Raw genomic sequence first — 19208 nt, 5'->3', positions numbered from 1 at the left:
GAGGGTGTAGAATTCTTAAGCAGGCTCCATCCTCAGCATGGAGCCCCACATGGGGTTCGATCCCATGACACTGGGATTACCACCAGAGCCCAAACCAAGAGTTGGGACACTTAACCGACTAAGCCACCAAGGCACCCCTACTGTTAATTCTTGTAGGAAGAGGCTATGCCTAACACAAGGTCATGAAGATTTAATTTCATTTTAGCTTTTACATTTAACTCTGTGATTCCCCTGTCTTGTAAATAGGAGATCCAATTTCATTCTTTGTTTGTGGATATTCACCTGTCCTGTCCTAGCACCATCTATTGAAAAAGCTACCATTTCTCCGTTGAATCGTCCTGGCATCATAATACAAGGATTCGGGTTCAACAGACTATAAATATAAGGGCTTATTTCCAGACTCTGTTTCAATGGTTTATATATATATGTCTACATACATATAACTACACACATATATATCAGCTAGCATCATCCTTATTACTGCAGCTTTGTATTAATTTCTGAAGTAAGGACATGTGTGTTTCCAACTTCATTTTTTTTGAAGACTGTTTTGGTTATTTTGAGTTCGTTGCATTTCCATATGAATTCAGGACCCACTGTCCACTTCTGCAAAAAAGGTGTATTTCAACAACAACCGTGTTGAATCTGCAGATCACAGAGTATTGCTACCTCAACAAAATTAAGTCTTTTTTTTTTTTTTTAAGATTTTGTTTTTAAGTAATCTCTACATTCAACGTGGGGCTTGAACTCACAACCCCAAGATCAAGAGTTGCATGCTCTACTGAGTGAGCCAGCCAGGCATCCCAAGATTAAGTCTTCCAATCAATGAACATGGGATGTCTTTTTAGGTCTTCAAGTTCATTCAATAATATTTTGTAACCTTCAGTGTACATGTCTCGAACAACTTCTGTTAAATTGATTCTTAAGTATTTAAATTTGTAGTGAAATTCTGGGGACTGTCAATATACAAGATCATATTATATATACAAATAGAGATAGTTTTATTTCTTCCTTTCTAATCTGGATGCCTTTAATTTCTTTTTCTTGCCTAAGTGCCCTTTATAGAACCTCAGGTGCAATGCTGAATACAAGTAGCCAAAGTGGACCATCTTCTTGCTCTTGATTTTTTAGGGGAAAGCATTCAGTGTTTCACCACTGAATATGATCTTCTCGTGGGTTTTCTTTTTTTTTTTTTAATAGTTTAAAAACTTTTATTTTTGAGAGAGTGCATGCACATGTGCATGTGAGTGGGGGGGGGGGGAGAGAGAAAGAGAGAGAGAGAGAGAGAGAATGAATATGAATATGAATGACTGAATCCCAAGCCGGTGCCACACTGTCAGTACAGAGCCCAACATGGGGCTCAAACTCACAAACCGTGATATCATGACCTGAGCCGAAACCAAGAGTCAGAAGATGCTTACCTGACTGAGCCCCCCAGGCACCCTGATGTTTGATTTACTTATCGCATTCCTGAAATACTCCAATGAGTCATGACGATCATCTTTTGACTCCATTCCATCTGAAATGTTAAAACTGTCCTTGGGATTTTTTACACCTGTATCTTATTCTCTGTAATTTTTAAATCCATACGTGTGGTTATGGTTCTATTCATTCCACGTATTTGTACCTTCTTTTTACTTGATATTTTATTTATCATAGTTTACATACTTTTATTAATTTCATTTTCTCATACATGTACTTGAGATTACATAATTGTCCCAGTGTTACCACCTTGATTATAGCTCTCATTTTTGATACTTTTGTTTAGACTTAAATAACTCAATTTTCATTTTCTTACCAATACCTATGTTGTATATATAGGTATTCAAATTAGCAAATGGATAAACTACTTTCGTTACTAATTTTCAACTGCTTATGCTTAGTGGCTGTAATTACTTCAGTATTTAGAACTCTGAGACTTGTTTTGTGATCTGGTATGTAGTGAATTTCCTTAACGGTTTCTCTATTGCTTTATTTATTTATTTATTATTTTTACTTCATTGTGTCACGAGAGGAAAAAGGCCTCCCATAACTGTGGCTCTACAAAGTTCTCGTTCTAGATTTAATCCACTTTCTATTCATACACAATTGATCAAAGTTACATTTTTAAGCAACTACAAGTTACCAACCAACTGCTTAAGGTAAAACCGCGCCCTCTCTAAATCTGAAACTTCTTCTGTAACTTATAAAACCCTTTTGCTTTGAATGATTTACACACTTTTCCCCTTACTATTTTTCTTCAGGTGCTTCTCATATGTAGAATTCAGTTGGATACTTTTTTTTCTTGAGAGGTTTTGCTGCGATCGGCCGGTTAACTGTTCCCATGTCTGGACTTCCTTCTGTCGCTTACGCCTTCTAATTACGATAGTCCCTTTAGGAACTCCTCTGCCTTCCCCCGCCCAACACACACTCACCAAAATCAATACATCCGTTACTACGGTAACGCCCCTTCCTCCTAGGTAGTGGACCTCAGAGTTTAAACACTTCCTGCGAACAAGAACTGCTTCACACTCCTGCAGGGAGCCTTCAGCGGGCAGCCCACGACAAGTCTGGGGCACACGTAAACTATGAAAAGAGGCCAAAGCGACTCACATACACACACAGTCAGCGACACTAAAGTATTGCTCGGATTTGCGGCTCAAAGATCTAAAAGGCACAACTTTCAGGCACAGCAGCGCCACCCGTATTTCCTGTCCTCGGCGCTTGGCTCACAGAAGTGCACCGGTGCTTGGAGAGCCTGTCCTACTTGGGGCAGCTGAGGCCGGACGGACTTACTGTACAGACATCGTGCTGGTCTCCATCGCCGAGTCGGCTTTGCCTTCGTCTTGCGTTTCCGGGCCTGACCTCTCTGGCTCGCCTGGCAGTTCCGGTGCGCATGCTCCGTAAAGTTCCGGGGCCGCGGCTACGTACGGCGAGGGAACAAAACTGCCGCCGCGCAGCTTGCTGACTTCTTCCTCCAGTTTTTTCTTTTCCTCAAGCAATCGAGCTCGATCTTCAGACAGCGACTCTATCAGATCTGGAGGCCCCCCCCCCAAGGTGAAATCACACATTATAAACATTTCATGTGACTGTTTTAATCTTAAAAGGCGTTGAAAATACATGACAAAACGTCACTTACCTTTATCTCGCTCTTGCTGTTGCATTGTACTTTTCAGCTTATCATTAAGATCGTTGATTATGTTTTCTTTTCTCATTTTCTCTCTTGTTAAAACAGTGTTAAAGTTGGTCTGGAACAAGAGAATGGCAACTGTTTAAATTATCTGCACGTACACAGCAGCCAGGGCTGAATAAACTAGCCAATATTTTTACGTGGTGCATCTGTATGTGGAGAAGCTACAGTGCAGCTCACAAATGATGTATGTTTGGTTTGTTTGTTTGAGGGGCAGAAAGGGACGGAGACAGAGAATCCCAAGCGGGCTCTGCACTGTCAGCCGATGTGGGGCTCGAACCACAAATCCGTGAGATCGTGACGTGAGCCGAAACCAAGAATCAGACGCTTAACCGAACTGAGCCACCCAGGCGCCCCACAAATGATGTTTATTTTTAAATAAGAATGCTATACTGTCGTAAATACAGTGTCACTGCATTGTCCTGGTTCCACATTAAGATACGTTCCAATTTAATACCTTTAAAATGAATTCTATTTTCTCATTACAGACTGTCTACCTACTTACCGTCACAGGAAATTTAGCATGAAGAGATGATTTTAAATTTGGGGGGAAAGAAAGAAAACGAGGTAACGAGTGTTGTTATACACTCCCTTTTTCTTCTTTAATAATCTTCCTGTTTCTGGAATCTTCCTTTTGTTTTTAGCTAAATCTTGACTACCACAGTAATGTTTCACAGAGATGACATCATCCCATCTCTTTATCTGGACATCTGGCTTATAATAACTAGACTTGTTCTTCCTCGACTTTTATAAAAACTTTCTGGGGCGCCTGAGTGATTCAGTCGGTTAAGTGTCTGACTCTTGATTTCAGCTCAGGTCATGATCTCACAGTCATGAGATTGAGCCCCGCATCAGGCTCCAAGCTGGGCAAGAAGCCTGCTTAAGACTCTTTCTCCCTTTGCCCCTCTCCCAGGCACATACACCTGCTCTCTTTCAAAAAAAAAACAATTAGAAAAAAACCAAAACCCCTTCCTACTATGAAGCCCATGTACTGAAGTGCCTGCACAGATCGCGAAAGTCCCTGTGGCAATTCTCACTGTAGTTTCTTTTATAAAGATGACCAAATGGTCGACAATTTCATTTGCAAAATCTCCATTAAGATCTTCTTTAAACTTAAGAGCCACAGGGGCGCCCTGGTGGCTCAGTCGGTTGAGCGTCCGACTTCGGCTCAGGTCATGATCTCACGGCTTGTGAGTTTGAGCCCCGCATCGGGCTCTGTGCTGACAGCTCGGAGCCTGGAGCCTGCTCCAGATTCTGTGTCTTCCTCTCTCTCTCTGCCTCCCCCACTCACACTCTGTCTCTGTCTCTCAAAAACAAATAAACATTAAAAACTTAAGAGCCATAGAAGGACAGCAAAGGCCTCTTCCCATCTGCCCAGCATTTCCAATTCCAAAATTAAGAGTCAGGATCCTTCAATTAATGCATACTGCCAATAACGCTAAAAACTGGGAGACAGAGTAAGGATATGGCATTTTTAGATCAAAATTAGTGAATTCATTAAACACTGAGTTAAGCCAGAAAGCATACATGAAGATGCCTCAAAAGGGACACTTATGATGTCTTTTGTTAAGCCATCTCTCTATGTATTATTTATGTAAAAAGAATCAACAAATATTTATAATAGCACACACATTTCTGTCAGTTAATTCATCCCCTAGCTAATTCAGGCAATCTAAAATTATGTGTCGCTCATAAAGGAGCACACAGAGAAAGACGGCAAGAGAGTGAGAGTTCATGTCGAATGAATCATACGAGGAAATGTACAACCTCAGATTTTTAAAAACAGAGACATCATTAATGATCTCTTCCTTGGTAATTCTTACTTAAAACTGGTCGCTACCTCGCGAACACTTAAAATTCATTGGCTTCCATAAAGCCGCACTCTTTCTTTTTCTAGTTACTCTCCTTCCTTCTTTCCAGGCTCTCCTTTCTTTCCCCAGGCCTTAAAACTTAAAATGTGAAGTGACTACAGGTTCTGAACTACTGGACCTTCTTGAATTCTAAAAAGACATGAAGGTAATCATAGCATCTCAGAAAAGGGAAAAGACCCACATATATCGAACGAATGTGGGTACCAACTATATACCATGTGTCACCGTTTCAGAAACGCATCCGTCGGGGTAAGAAAACCAGGTCACTCTTCTCGCCGGCCCCGGGCTGTCACTGCAGATGCCCACTGCCTGCCCGCCCCCCCCCCCCCCCCCCCGCCGTGCCCGTGTCTGGCAGCTCTCTCCTTTCTCCCTGCCCCAGCGGGCGATCCCTATTAAGTACAAATCAACCGTGGTCCCTTGATTTCCTCTCCAGTTGCTCGTCGTCATCCAGGCCTGCGGTGAAGTACAAGCTCCTTCCCCAGGCCCCCTACTTCTTAGCGGTCTGGCCCCTGCGTCCTTCACGAGCTTTACATGCTCAGTAGTCATCAATACTAACAAGTGAATCGTCAAAGTTCAACAGCCCGCCATTATCTACCACCGGCCTGTCATGTGGATAAGAATGAGGGAAGTGTAAGAAGTCTGTACCGATTAGCCTGTAATTTAGAATAATAAAATTTTAGAGCTCAGGGGGAAAACTCAATCATTATATATGAAGTCGTATAAGCACTTAAAAGTAATCGGAATTGAAAATGCTCTTATCATGAGGATATTTAATAAATATTATCAAGGTCAAAGCTGGAAAAATCACATCTAAGATATGAGGCACCCTCGGCTGCACAAAAAAAATTATATTCGTTAATTTATATTTAGCTTCTTTAGACCTAAAGTAAATGTAATGAGGGCTGGGGAACACACCTGTTGTTCAGCAATCAGAGATGTTCGAACATTCTGCATTTCTTCATTCTTTCTTTTCTCTTGCTCTTCAAGTTGTTCTAGAAACTTTGCTTTTTCTTCCTGAAGCTTTTCTTGAAGTTCAGCGACTAGGCTTGAAGAATCTTCTCTGGTAGATTCAGTGGCAAGACTTGAAAATTAAATAAAGTATTAAACTTTTTCCCCAAAATAACACATAATCATGAATGCATCAAATGCCACAATTCGCTGACATCAGAAAGGCTACGTATCTTCCTTAAACCTAACAATAATTAGGAGATATTTCTGGGTAACCCTCCGCCCTTTTTATCTACCAACTGGAAGCAAGTAAGAAGGGAAAGTGCCAGATACTGACACCAACATGGCTGAACGACTATGATAATCATGTGATAAATTCAGGATAACCTGCTTCTACCAGTAAGTGGGAATGTTCTCAATATAAAAATCAATATGCCTCTCAACTCAGTTTCAAATTTCAGTTCTGCTATTCCTACAACTGTAATGTACATGACACAGAGATAAAAAAAGAAAAAAAAGAGAAAGAAAAAAGAAACCCATACGTGAAGATCACGTACGTTGAAAAGACCTTACATTTTTAAAACAGGTTTTGGTTCATTTTGTTAGCTAATGAATAAATAACACAAAACTAAAGGCGAGCTTAAATGTTCACAGTAAATCCACGTATTCATAATTCATACTCATTTCCCTCGGAATTAGCTAACCCCTGAAGGGTTGCTGACAAAGCACCCGAGAGAAGAGAAAAAGCACAAACACAAGTTAGTAAGCACTGTAACTTCTGATACAGAAGTGAATTTTGTCTGTCTTCAACCTAATAATCTTGTACATCAAAAAACTTTGCCCATGAAGTAGGTAATTAATCCCACCAAAGGAGTTACAAATATGTTAAGCCACAGGAAAAAGGGTGCCATCTTAGCAAATATTCCCACACTATTTTAGTGACCAAATCAACTCATTGCTTTAAATGTACATTTACACAATTTCAAATGACGCTTTAATGTTTCTGGAATGAGAAGGCATTTTACAACCAATGTGGATATTGAAATTGTTTGCTCTTACTTATTTTGATGTAATTTCACAATCTATAAAATTATTATATAATTAATACTACAGCAACTGCTAATCAGACAAAAACTGTTCACTGTGATTCTTTTAGTCATACTTCCAAATTTACTGATAAAATCTAGTAATTCATATGAACTTGGTCCCCCTTTTCTCCTAAGAGATGGTTTTAAATGAGCAAACATGAAGTATGAAGTTAGAGACATAATATTTCTAACAAAGTCTGACACTTCTTAGTTTACAGAAAGGCTTCAACTGGGGAAACACTTAATCCGTAATATAGTAAAAAGGGATAAGGTAAAAGATTTGTTTTCAAAGTTTTCCTTTAGGGCTAGACGACAAAGGGGTACGGAAGGTAAAAACTGTAGCACAGAAAGAAACCTGACAGGCTATGTAAAACAAAGGATCACGGAGAAAACAGAATATAAATGTGGACTCAACATACCAAGTGTTAAGGATTAAAATTAGGTATACGCAGAGTTTACATATTAGCTTGTCTTCAACAGTGCTTGTCTAATAAAATGTCGTTTTATTTTTTTAATTTTTTTTTTTTTTTTTTTTTTTGAGAGAGAGAAAAAGAGCACGAGCTGGGGAGGGGCAGAGAGAGGGGCAGACACAGAATCCGAAGCAGCTCCAGGCTCTGAGCCGTGAGCACAGAGCCCCACAGGGGTCTTGAACTCATGAAATTCGAGATCACGACCTGAGCTGAAGTTGGACACCCAACGGCCCCAACTTTTTTCAAGCCGTTTTTATCTAACTTTTATTAGAAGTACAATGTAAAGTCATTAAAGAATTTTATCTAGAAAGAGAATGATAAAATACAGATTTAGGTTTGTAAAAGACTGCTGTGAGGATATTGGTCAGAACACTGGAACACAGTAACAAAGTATAAAGGAGGGAAGGTTTCAGCGTGAGAAAGGATTCTGGAAGCGTGTGACTCTCTCCAGAGCCGAGCTCTGGCTCGCACAGGCTCCTGGGGAGGAGGGAGGAGGGAGGAGGGAGGAGGGAGCCGGCCCCGGAGCGCACAGCCGCGGTGCAGGGAGCCCCAGGGCGCGCCGGGAGAGAACGTTCCCCTTCCCGAAGTACTTCCGGAAGACGGTGTATTGCCTCCCCAAGGACCAGAGACCCCTACAGGTGCCAGCGAAAGGCTTTCCATTGGCGGGGGACAGCGGTGCACTCAGAGGGCATCTAACCTTACTACTGCCTTTAGAGGTGCTACACCACAGATTCTGTGCACTGCGCAGGCAGTGGGACTGTTTTTCTGCGACGAAGGGCATCAGACACAGCGTGGAGAGGCTCTACTCTGGAGGATGGAGGCGGGGCAGTGTGGTGTCAGGTCCTTGAAGATTTGAGTCTTGAATCCCAGCTTCCTGCCCTGCTATTCCGTAGGGCTGCCTCAACAGCAAGGGGTGGGAGATCGCCCTGTCTGGGACGAGAGACTGTGGCGGTGCCGTTCCCCCCCCTTCCCCCCCCCCCCCCCCCCCCCGCAACGACAACACCGCAGGACTTCAGAGAGCAGCCCGGTGGCCCATAGTGGAGGACGGGCCACTCACACCAAACCCTGCCCCCCTGTGCCTGGCAGCCGCGTGTTTACTTGGGCAGGACTGACTCGGAGCCAGGGCACAGGGCCTCTCCTGCAGAAGACCAGCACAGAGAGCACTCCGCAGGCACAAAGTGTTCCGAAAATCCAGTGCTTCGAAACAACACCTGCAGTTCTGGGGGAAACAGGGCCAGGCTTACTGGGTTGTGTTTTGTTTTGTTTCTTCTTTTGTTCTTTTGGAATCAGGCTCATAGTTTTTTGTTTGTTGGGTTACTTTTTTTTCATTTTTTTTCCAGGCTTATTTTAACAAACAAATCAAAGCATACCTATTTAGAAGTCCAAACCCGCCCCAGGACAAGCAAGGAGGAGCTCTGCACAGGACTGACCAGTGGGAATGAGCAGCCAAAACTCAACAGCAGAGTGCACACGGCATACGCCAGAAACTCTTCCTGAAGTGCCAGGCTGGGGACAGTACATTCCCCCTTTTTAATACGGCATTACTCTCAGGTGCAGAAAACAGGACAAGCTTTCGAAACACACAAAAGACAGACACGCAGCCCAAATGACAAGATGGAGGAATTCTCCCTAAAAGAAAGGTCAAGAAGAAATCAAAACCAGAGACGTGCTCATAACAGATATAAGCGATATATCTGAACAAGAATTTAAAATAGCAGTCATAAGACTACCAGCTGGGCTTGAAAAAAGTATAGAAGACACCCGAGAAAACCTTGCTGCAGAGATCAACGACCTAACTAGTCAGGCTGAAATAAAAAAAATGCTATCACTGAGATACAAAACTGACTGGATAGTCACAATGAGGACTGAAGAAGCAGAGGAAAGAGTAGGTAACATAGAAGATAAAATCATGGGAAATAATGAAGAAAAAAACCTACTAGATCATGAGGGGAGATTTAGAGAACTGAGTGACTCCATAAAACAAAGATTATTTGTATCATAGGAGTCCCAGAAGAAGAGTGGGAAAAAGGGGCAGAAGGTTTATTTGAACAAAGTTTTAGCTGAAAATTCCCTAACATGGGGAAGGAAATAGGCATTCAAGTCGAAGAGGCACAGAGAACTCCCCTCAAAATCAACAAACACAGGTCAACACCATGACATATTGTAGTGAAATGTGCAAGATACAAAAATAAAGAAGATTTCTGAACAAAAGGCCCTTCACTTACAAGGGTAGATACATGAGGTTAGCAGCAGACCTGTCCAGTGAAACTTGGCAGGTCAGAAGGGAGCGTCAGGAAATTGTCAACGTGCTGAATGCAGAAAACATGCAGCCAAGAATTCTTTAGCCAGCAAGGCTGTCATTCAGAATAGAGGGAGAGTTAAAGAATTTCCCAAACAAAAACTGAAGGAGTACATGACCACTAAACCAGCCCTGCAAGAAATTTTAAGGGAGACTCCTTGAGAGGAGAAAAAAATAGAACAAAACAAAAAGACCAAAAGTAACAAGGACTAGACAGGACCAGAGAACATCACCAGAAATATCAACTCTACAGGTAACACAATGGCACTAAATTCACAGCTTTCAATAATCACTCTGAATGCAAATGAACTAAATGCTCCAATCAAAAGACACAGGGTATCAGAATGGATTTAAAAAAACCCCAAGATCCAACTACATGCTGCCGACAAGAGACTCATTTTAGACCTAAAGATATCTGCAGATTCAAAGTGAGGGGGTGAAGAACCATCTATCATGCTAACAGATGTCAAAAGAAAGTCTGAGTAGCTATACTCCTATCAAACACACTATATTTTAATGTTTATTTATTTTTGACAGAGAGAGGGACAGAGCATGAGCCGGGGAGGGGCAGAGAGAGACGGAGACACAGAATCCGAAGCAGGCTCCAGGTTCTGAGCTGTCAGCACAGAGCTCGATGCGGGGCTCGAACTCACAGACTGTGAGATCATGACCTGAGCTGAAGTCGGACGCTCAACCGACTGAGCCACCCAGGAGCCCCAAACACACTATATTTTAAAACAGAGCCAGCAACAAGCGATGAAGAAGGGCATTATATCATAATTAAGGGGTCTGTCCATCCGGAAGATCTAACTGTAAATATTTATGCTCCCAACTTCAAAGCACCCAAATACATAAATCAATTAATAACAAACATAAAGTCAATGGTAATAATACAACAATAGTAGGGGACGTTAACAATCCACTTACAGCAACTGACAGATCATTTAGGTAGAATGTCAAGAAAGAAACAGTGGCTTTGAATGACACAATGCGCTGGATGGACTTAACAGATATATTCAGAACATTTCATCCTTTTTTTTTTTTAAAGTTTATTTATTTATTTTGAGAGAGAGAGAGAGAACACATGCAAGTGGGAGAGGGGAAGAGAGACAGAAGGAGAGAGAATCCCAAGCAGGCTCCGCACTGCCAGCATGGGGCCTGAACTCACGAACCACGAGATCATGACCTGAGCTGAAGTTAGACCCTTAACTGACAGAGCCACCCAGGTGCCCCTCAGAACATTTCATCCTAAAGCAGCAAAATACACATTCTTCTTGAGTGCACATGGAACATTCTCCCGAACAGATCACATACTGGGTCACAAATCAGCCCCTGACAGGTACAAAAAATTGAGATCATACCATACATATTTTCAGACCATAACATGATGAAACTTGAGGTCAACCACAAGAAAAAGTTTGGAAAGCCCTCAAATACATGGAGGTTAAAGAACATCCTACTAAAGAATGAATGGGTTAACCAGGAAATTAAAGAAGAAATAAAAAAGACATAGAAGCAAACGAATATGAAAACACAACAGTCCAAACCCTTTGGGATACAGCTAAAGCAGTCATAAGGTGAAAGTGTATTGCAATTCAGGCCTAGCTCATGAAGCAGGAAAGGTCCCAAATATACAAATTAACCAAAGGAGCTAGAAAAGGAATAGCAAACAAAGCCTAAAGCCAGCAGAAGGGAAATAAAGATTAGAGCAGAAATAAAGGCTACAGGAACAAACAAAAAAACCAGTAGAACAGATCAACAAAACTAAGATCTGGTTCTCTGATGAAATCCTAGCAAGACCTACCAAAAAAGAGAATGACCCAAACAGATAAAATCACAAGTGAAAGAGGAGAGATCACAAACACCACAGAAATACCAACAATTATAAGAGAATACTATGGAAAATTATATGCCAACAAACTGGACAACCCGGAAGAAATGGACACATTCCTAAGCACTCACACATTTCCAAAACTCAAACAGGAAGAAACAGAAAATTTGAACAGACCCATAACCAGCGAAGAAATTGAATCAGTCATCAAAAATCTCCCAACAAACAAGAGTCCTAGGCCAGATGGCTTCCCAGAGGAATTCTACCAGACATTTAAAGAAGAGTTAATACTTATTCTCAAACTCTTCCAAAAAAGCTTCCAAACTCATTCTATGAAGCCAGCATTGCCTTGATTTCAAAACCAGACAAAAACCCCACTGACAAGCAGAATTACAGGCCAATATTCGTGACGAACCTGGATGCAAAAATTCTCAACAAGATAGCAGAAACTGAATTCAACAGCAAATTAAAAGAATTATTCACCATGATCAAGTGGGATTCATTTCTGGGCCACACGTCTGGTTCAATATTCGCAACTCAATGTGATATACCACATTAATAGAAGAAAGAATAAGAGCCATATGATCCCACCAACAGATGAAGAGCATTGGACAAAATACAGTATCCATTCTTGATAGAAACCTCAACAAAGCAGGAACAGAAGGAATACACCTCAACATCATAAAGGCCATATATCAAAGACCCACAGCTAATACCATCCTCAGTGGGGAAAAACTGAGAGCTTTTCCCCTACGGTCAGGAACAAGACAAGGATGCCCACTCTCACCATTACTATCTAACACAGGATGGGATTCTTAGCCACAGCAATCAGACCTCAAGAAGAAATAAAGGGAAGGCAAAATCAGCAAGGAGGAAGTCAAACTTCCACTATTTGAAGCTGCATGCTATTCTACGTAGAAAACCTGAAAGGCTCCACCAAACAATTGCTAGAATACATGAACTCAGCAAAGTTGCAGGATACAAAAATCAATGTGCAGAAATCTGTTGCATTTCTATGCACCAATAATAGTAGAAAAAGAGCAGTAGAAAAAGAAATCAAGGAATCAATCCCATTTACAACTGCACCAAAAACAGTAAGATACCTAGGAATAAACTAAAGAGGTTAAAGATGTGTAGTCTGAAAACTACAGAACACTTATTAATATTGTTAAAATGTGTTACCCAAAGCAATCTATACATTTCACGCAATCCCCATCAAAATACCACCAGCATTCTTCACAGAGCTAGATCAAACAATCCTAAAGTTTGTATGAAACCACAAAAGACCCTAAATAGCCAAAGCAATCCTGAAAAAGAAAAATAAAACTGGAGGCATCACAATTCTGGATTTCAAGCTATATCACAAAGCTGTAGTCATCAAGACACTACGGTCCTGGCACAAAAACATATGCAAACATATGCATATGCCAACATATGCAAACGCCACACACACACACACACACACACAATCTTTGCACTTCCTGTGTACACAGGTGTATGAGAAAGCCCTTTCCCCTTACAAATAAGGTACACTATTAATTTTTCCCAGTTACATAGGAAGGAATGCATCTTATTTTAATTTTGCATTTCCTTAATCCCATGTAGACTGAAAAGCTATTCGCATGTTAGCCATTTGTATGTCTTCACTGATCTGGCTGTTTTTATCCTCTGCCCATTTGCCTAACGGCTTGCCTTTTCCTTACTGACTTGTGGGAGTTACATTACAGATACAACCAATATCCTTGTGTCTTGCTGCTGCTTCCCACGGTCCCTCCACGATGCCTCTGGCACATGTGCAACCAACCGAGTGGTGGAGAGCAAGGAGGTGTGCTGCGCTGGGTCATCGCCTTAGCATCATTTCTTCTCACCGATTTCTTTTGTTTTAAAAGTTTATTCACTTTGGGGGGGGGGGGTCAGAGAGAGGGGCGGTGGGCGGAGAGAGCGAGAGCAAGCGAGAGAGTGTGTGAGTAGGGGAGAGGCAGAGGGAGAATCCTGAGCAGGCACTGCGCTGTCAGCACGGAGCCCAACGCCGGGATCAATCTCACAAACTGTGAGATCATGACCTGAGCCCACACTGAGGGTCAGGGGCTTTAACCGAGTCGCCCAGGTGCCCCTACTTATTTTTTTTCAAATGTTTCTTCTGCGTGACAGAGAAGCCTAGAACTGCACCGTCCAGAAATTCCTTCCCAGTTAAGTTCTGAGTTCAAGTTTGCCAATGACAGACGAGAAAGTTTGTCACTCTCCAGAGGTGGCTATGGCTAGATATGGGTGCTACATAAGATTCCAAAGGGTTTTCCAAGTGAAATGCCTGCACTGGTGCCCCACTAGGCAACTGGTGTAGAAGTCTCCAAGGAACTGTAGCCATTTCCTTTTTTTTTTTTTTAATGTTTGTTTATTTTTGAGAGAAAGAGCAAGCAAGGGAAGGGATGGGCGGGGCGGGAAGAGAGGACCTAACAGTCTCTGTGCTGTCAGTGCAGAGCCCGATGTGGGGCTCGATCCTGGAGCTGAGATCAACAGTCAGATGCTTAGCCAGCTGAGCCACCCAGGTGACCCTGTAGCCATTTCCTGACGAGCCACCCACTTTTGGTGCTTCCGATGGCTTTGAATCCAGATTTCCAGGTCGTCAGCAGCAACTCCCTTACCCCATCCCTCCCTTAGGTCTCCCCAAATTCACAGAAGTTCTCATTTTAATATATAACCCTTTGATCCTGGAGTATTTAAGAGATTCTGTTTTCTAGACTCAATCCTAACAGACACAAATATGATCCTTGGGGGAAAAGAGCATAAAGACAGGAATCTGGAATTGATGCTCTGATCTGCAGGCAGTCGTGACCTCACTGCCAGCGGGACACGAACTCTGGGAGAATAGGGCATTCCAGGGCCCAACAGCTGACACCTATAGCTGTCTGGCTCAGGTGGCTAAAGGTTTTAGAGACGCCATAGCTGTCCCCACTGAACCCCACCCAGGCGTTTTGGCCAGCAGCAGCAGCAGCAGCCTCTGTTCCCTCATCTAAAGATTAGTGTCCCCTTGCCCCAGGGTCCCATCTCAACAGGCTGACCCCTCTCAACCGGCTCCCCTACTATTTAATTACTTCCAGACCCATCTCTACTTTCAAATCTCCAGATCCCAGGCGAGTTGAAAATCTAACCAAGGAGGAAGTCCAACTGCAAAGTTTCCATTTATTTTGGTAGCAACATAGGGAACATGTATGGGAATACATCCGATAGGAGTCTGAAGGGGAAAGGCAAACGTAGGGATAACTGAGGCCACAATTATCCGTACGGCTACAATAATCAGAGACTCTACATTCAATGTTAACAGTTTACTTCACTGCCTGCCTGACACCTGGACCTAATGGCCAACACTACAAGAGAATGCGATGCGGAGAGGAGATATTCTAGACTACAGGCAGGCACACAAAGGCGGGAAGGCCAGGTGCGGCTTTTGCCTGTTGGTGTAACTCAAGTTTTACTGCAACGCAGCCACACCCAGTCATTCATATGGTCTCACTTGCCTCTTGCCAGGTGAGTAGCATGGACAGAAACCTTATCGAAGGGTTACAATGGTGCCAACCAGTCCCTTTATCAACGATTCTCAAAGTGTGATCCCCGGAACCCTGAGGTGACCAGAACACTTTCAAGGGATCAGTAAGAGCACAGCTATTTTCACAATACTAAAATGACATGTCTCTTATACTTTGCTGTCATCTGTAGATAAGATCGCTGACCCCTTAGCATAAATTAAAGACAACAGTGCCAAACTGTACTTTTAGTCACTGTTTCCTTTCCATCGAGGCAGTCGAAGTGATAAAGGAAAAGGCAGGTTGATTTTGGAACATCCATAATGTGATAAAAATTGTCACTATCGAAATCTGACCACTGAGTATGCACTTTTTAGTGTCAGGTGTGACAAAAGGAGAACATATAAAGCCCTTCTGCCGCTTCCAGGAGCGTGTCTGTCTCACGGAACAGTTCTTGTATGACTGTTCTGGCTGTGTGAATTTGGCTGTTTTCATCCTATACGATTTCTATTTGAAAAATGACAATCTTTGTTATTTAAATTTGAGTTTTCCAACAGACTTTTTTTTCAAAAATGACCCACATGAGTGTGTTACTTCAATGAACACCTGACAGAATTTACCAGTGGTAAAATGTCGCTCTTTAAGAATAAATTAAAATTTTAGAAGATTTGGGGCACTTGGCTGGCTCCGTCAGATGTTAACTCTTAATCTTGGGGTCATGAGTTCAAGCCCCATGTTGGGCATAGAGAAAATGTAAAACTAACAACACCCCCCGCCCCGGCCGTGCCCCAAACCTTAGAAAACTTGTATCTGCCTCTGTAAGTTTGAGAGCTTCCTAGCACCTAAGATCTTTTTCATAAAATTGGTAGGTATATTAACATCTGATTTTTATGTCAATAAAATATGTCCGTATTTACAAGATCCGTTTAACTCCGGGAACCAGTGGTTTTCAAATGACCAATTCGTTGTGCTACAAACTCATGCATGAGTAAAACATCCACTCCAAGTGCAAGACAGATCGTTCAACAGATATTAGCAAGTAACAGTAGGAAAAAAATCCACTTGACAGTTTAATATTCCATACTGAAACCAATGTTTAAGAAATCATCATTTGCTGGATTTTTATTTAGTATCAAAGAAATATTCACAAGCATCTGAACAAGCTCTTGAAATATACCTCTTTTCCAGTTACATGTAAGTGAAAGGCTGAATTTTTATCACCCATTAATCAAAAGACACCGCAACAGATTGGACGCAGCAACAGGAGACTCCATTAAGCCAAACATTAAGGAGATCTACAAATGTATAAACACAATGGCACTCTTCTCACTAATTTTCGTCTTAGAAAATGGTTTTTAAAGAACAAATTTCGTCTTGAGGAGGACACCCAAAGAATGATGGTGACAGGCACTGTGGAAGAGATTTATTATTTGTACCCTGGGAGGGTCCAGAGAATACACCCTTCGCCAAAGCTTTGGGAAATTCGACTTCAAAAGGCTCTGTAGTGGTACTCCGCAGGACAGGGAGAGCAGAGTGAGGCGAAATCGCTGAAAATGAATGACCTTAACGGGAATGACAAGACTCTGGAGGGGTGGAGGCCGATCAGCGGCACTTAACCAGACACACGATGTGGGGCTGTTATAGACAGCAGTGCTGGAGCGGCAATTAGAAGGTCTGACCCAGAAACACTCTGGTGCTGGCTGTCCGCAGGGCTAAGACAGAATGGGATGATCAAGGATTAAAACTTCAAAAGCCTGTTTTGTTTTGTTTTGTTTTGTTACAACTCAGTATCTGCTGCTCAGAGAGCTAATTAAAATACAGAGAATCATGACCCCTCACCCAATCCCAAGACCTGAGTCAGTCACCAACTACAATGCCAAAGTTTGATAATATGGTCTCTTATAGTCTTTAGCATAGGGACCTGTGCCCACTTGTCAGGCTGACTGTGTACTCTGGGTAAGTAATTAACCAACTCTGGAGGGACTAATGAATGCTGGCTCTGAAGGGGCTCGAATGTCACTGCAGTCCACCAGGAGATTACGGACAGCCAGGTGATACACGGAGCTTGGACCCAGTGGGTCCCTTACATCCACAATTTATAGTGGAACAGACACAAAAGCAAACTGTTGGAGATACCCTGTTGGTTCCCTTATTTACGGAATGGAGACGTATCATGGTGAAAAGCCAAGTCAAATCCCTAAAACTGCCTCTCGCTTGCCATGATATAAGGGAGATTTCTACCACATTCTTATTCAACTTAAGTATGTGTCCTGTAGAAAACACACAAAAACAATGGATTCTCGTCAATTTGATCAGGCAGCGGCTCCAAGAAAACAGTTATTCCACACGTGCCCTCTCTGCTGTGGCAAATCAGCAAGGCTACCACTACCTGACACGGAGCTACTGACTTAGTGATTTCTTCCCTCTTCGTAGCTCTAAGTAGACACCGGGGCTGACAAACTCCTTTAAAGGGACGGGTGAACATTTTCGCCGGATGACCCGTCAGACCTACTCAACTACGCCAAAAGCAACCACAGGCAACAAACAGGTCAAGGAACGGGTATCTGTGTATTCCGATACAGCTGCGTTTACAAAAACAAGTGGTAAGCTGGATTCCCACAGGCCAGTCTGTCAATCCCTAGTATAGACCACAAGAGTCCGTCAGATTTCACCTACAGCAACAGCAATACGCTTCCAATGTCTTATCGTCTCTGGATTATACCAATTCTCTAGTCCTCTGTTAAAACCACGCTGGCAGGGATATTGGTCTTCTGGCGATTCCTCAAGATATCACACTAATCTGAGAGGTGGGGAAAAAGAAGAAAAAAAACAGATCACACCAATCCGATAGTTATGGCATTTATGCTCCTTGGGCCAAGTAGGCAAAAGCGGCAACCACCTGAGCGACCAGGGCAAGGCACACGTGTGCCAGAAGATGAGCGATAGAGCAACAGGTGAAAATTCAGCTGCTTGTTGGCACGGTGAAATTTCTAAGCGCCCGGTGGTCTGATCACGTGAGCTACCCCCTCTAAGGTGAAGGGCCAAGCTGCTGCCAGGTGAGCATCTCGGAATCCAGCAGGCAAGACGCTACGGTGCACCTGGGTATGCCGCTCCGACTCATTTACAGGAGAACCTGTGAGGCTCCCTGGTCGGTAGAAGGCCCAGAGCGACGAGCAAGTCGCTCGGCCCCTCGGGCCACATTTGCCAGAAGACGCCTCAAGTGTCGGCAGCAGAGATGAACACCGCATCGAGCTTTTGGCAAGGCCGATAGGAGAAATCACAGCTGAGACCCTTAGAATTGTGAAGCGCACAACCGGCTCCCTGTTGTAAAGTGACTGCGGCTTGCTACTGGGGCTGTACAGATTGACAGACTGGCCACGGTCCCCCAAGCTCCTGGGTGACCTGAGCTGACCGTCGTAAAGCGAATACTTGAAACCACAGGCTGGGTATACACAGCAGTCTTTCAGAAGACAGGTGTGGTGTGTGTGAGAGCCAATGAAATACGGCACAAGAGGCTCAGGTTCCCAAGGTGCCTTCTCCCGCTACACTGCCTCTCTCCCCCTCACCGCTCTGACATTCACCAGGAGCGAAAAAAACTGGCAGGCCTGGTTTCATCAGGATTCTGCAAAATGCGCTGCCACGATTCAAAGGTCCAGTTGAGGTACAGAGCCCCACTGAGGAGTGGCTCCGAAGAAGAGTAGAGCAGGGAAAGTTCCCAGCGGCAACATGTCAAACAGTGTACCCGAAGTTAGTTGGGAGGAGAAATGGTCAGGGGTACAGATTTACACTGCTTCATGGAGACTGGTCAAAGGCTCGGCTGGATAGTGAGGGACTCGGGAGAAACTAGACTGAAAGCTGGTGGGAAGACTTCTGGAAAAGAAATACGGATCACACTCTTAAATGTGCAGGATATGTAAGTATGAGGAGATTAGGTTCTGAGTATATTATGTCCCGCTGTGAGGAACCTCTTAATTCTCAGATGGGCAAGGTGAGCATTCTGTGAGTTATCAA

At 43.0% G+C, this 19208-nt stretch overlaps 1 protein-coding gene across 4 annotated transcripts in view; it reads right to left on the bottom strand.

The window, feature by feature from the left end:
* The window catches only part of RB1CC1 (RB1 inducible coiled-coil 1), a 91853-nt gene that overhangs the window by 14225 nt on the left and 58420 nt on the right, over positions 1-19208 (bottom strand). For all 4 annotated transcript variants that reach the window (XM_027042855.2, XM_027042856.2, XM_053208466.1 and 1 more), the window contains 3 exons: positions 5956-6121; positions 3119-3227; positions 2776-3016 (listed from right to left, as the gene is read on the bottom strand). In XM_027042855.2, the coding sequence (XP_026898656.1) occupies positions 2776-3016; positions 3119-3227; positions 5956-6121 (516 nt within the window). The remainder of the gene's footprint in view (positions 1-2775; positions 3017-3118; positions 3228-5955; positions 6122-19208) is intronic.

Source organism: Acinonyx jubatus, chromosome F2, assembly GCF_027475565.1.
Source record: "Acinonyx jubatus isolate Ajub_Pintada_27869175 chromosome F2, VMU_Ajub_asm_v1.0, whole genome shotgun sequence".
NCBI classification, from domain to species: Eukaryota; Metazoa; Chordata; class Mammalia; order Carnivora; family Felidae; genus Acinonyx; species Acinonyx jubatus.
The sequence above is the reverse complement of the archived record's forward strand: the minus strand, read 5'-3'. Positions and strand labels throughout refer to the sequence as shown.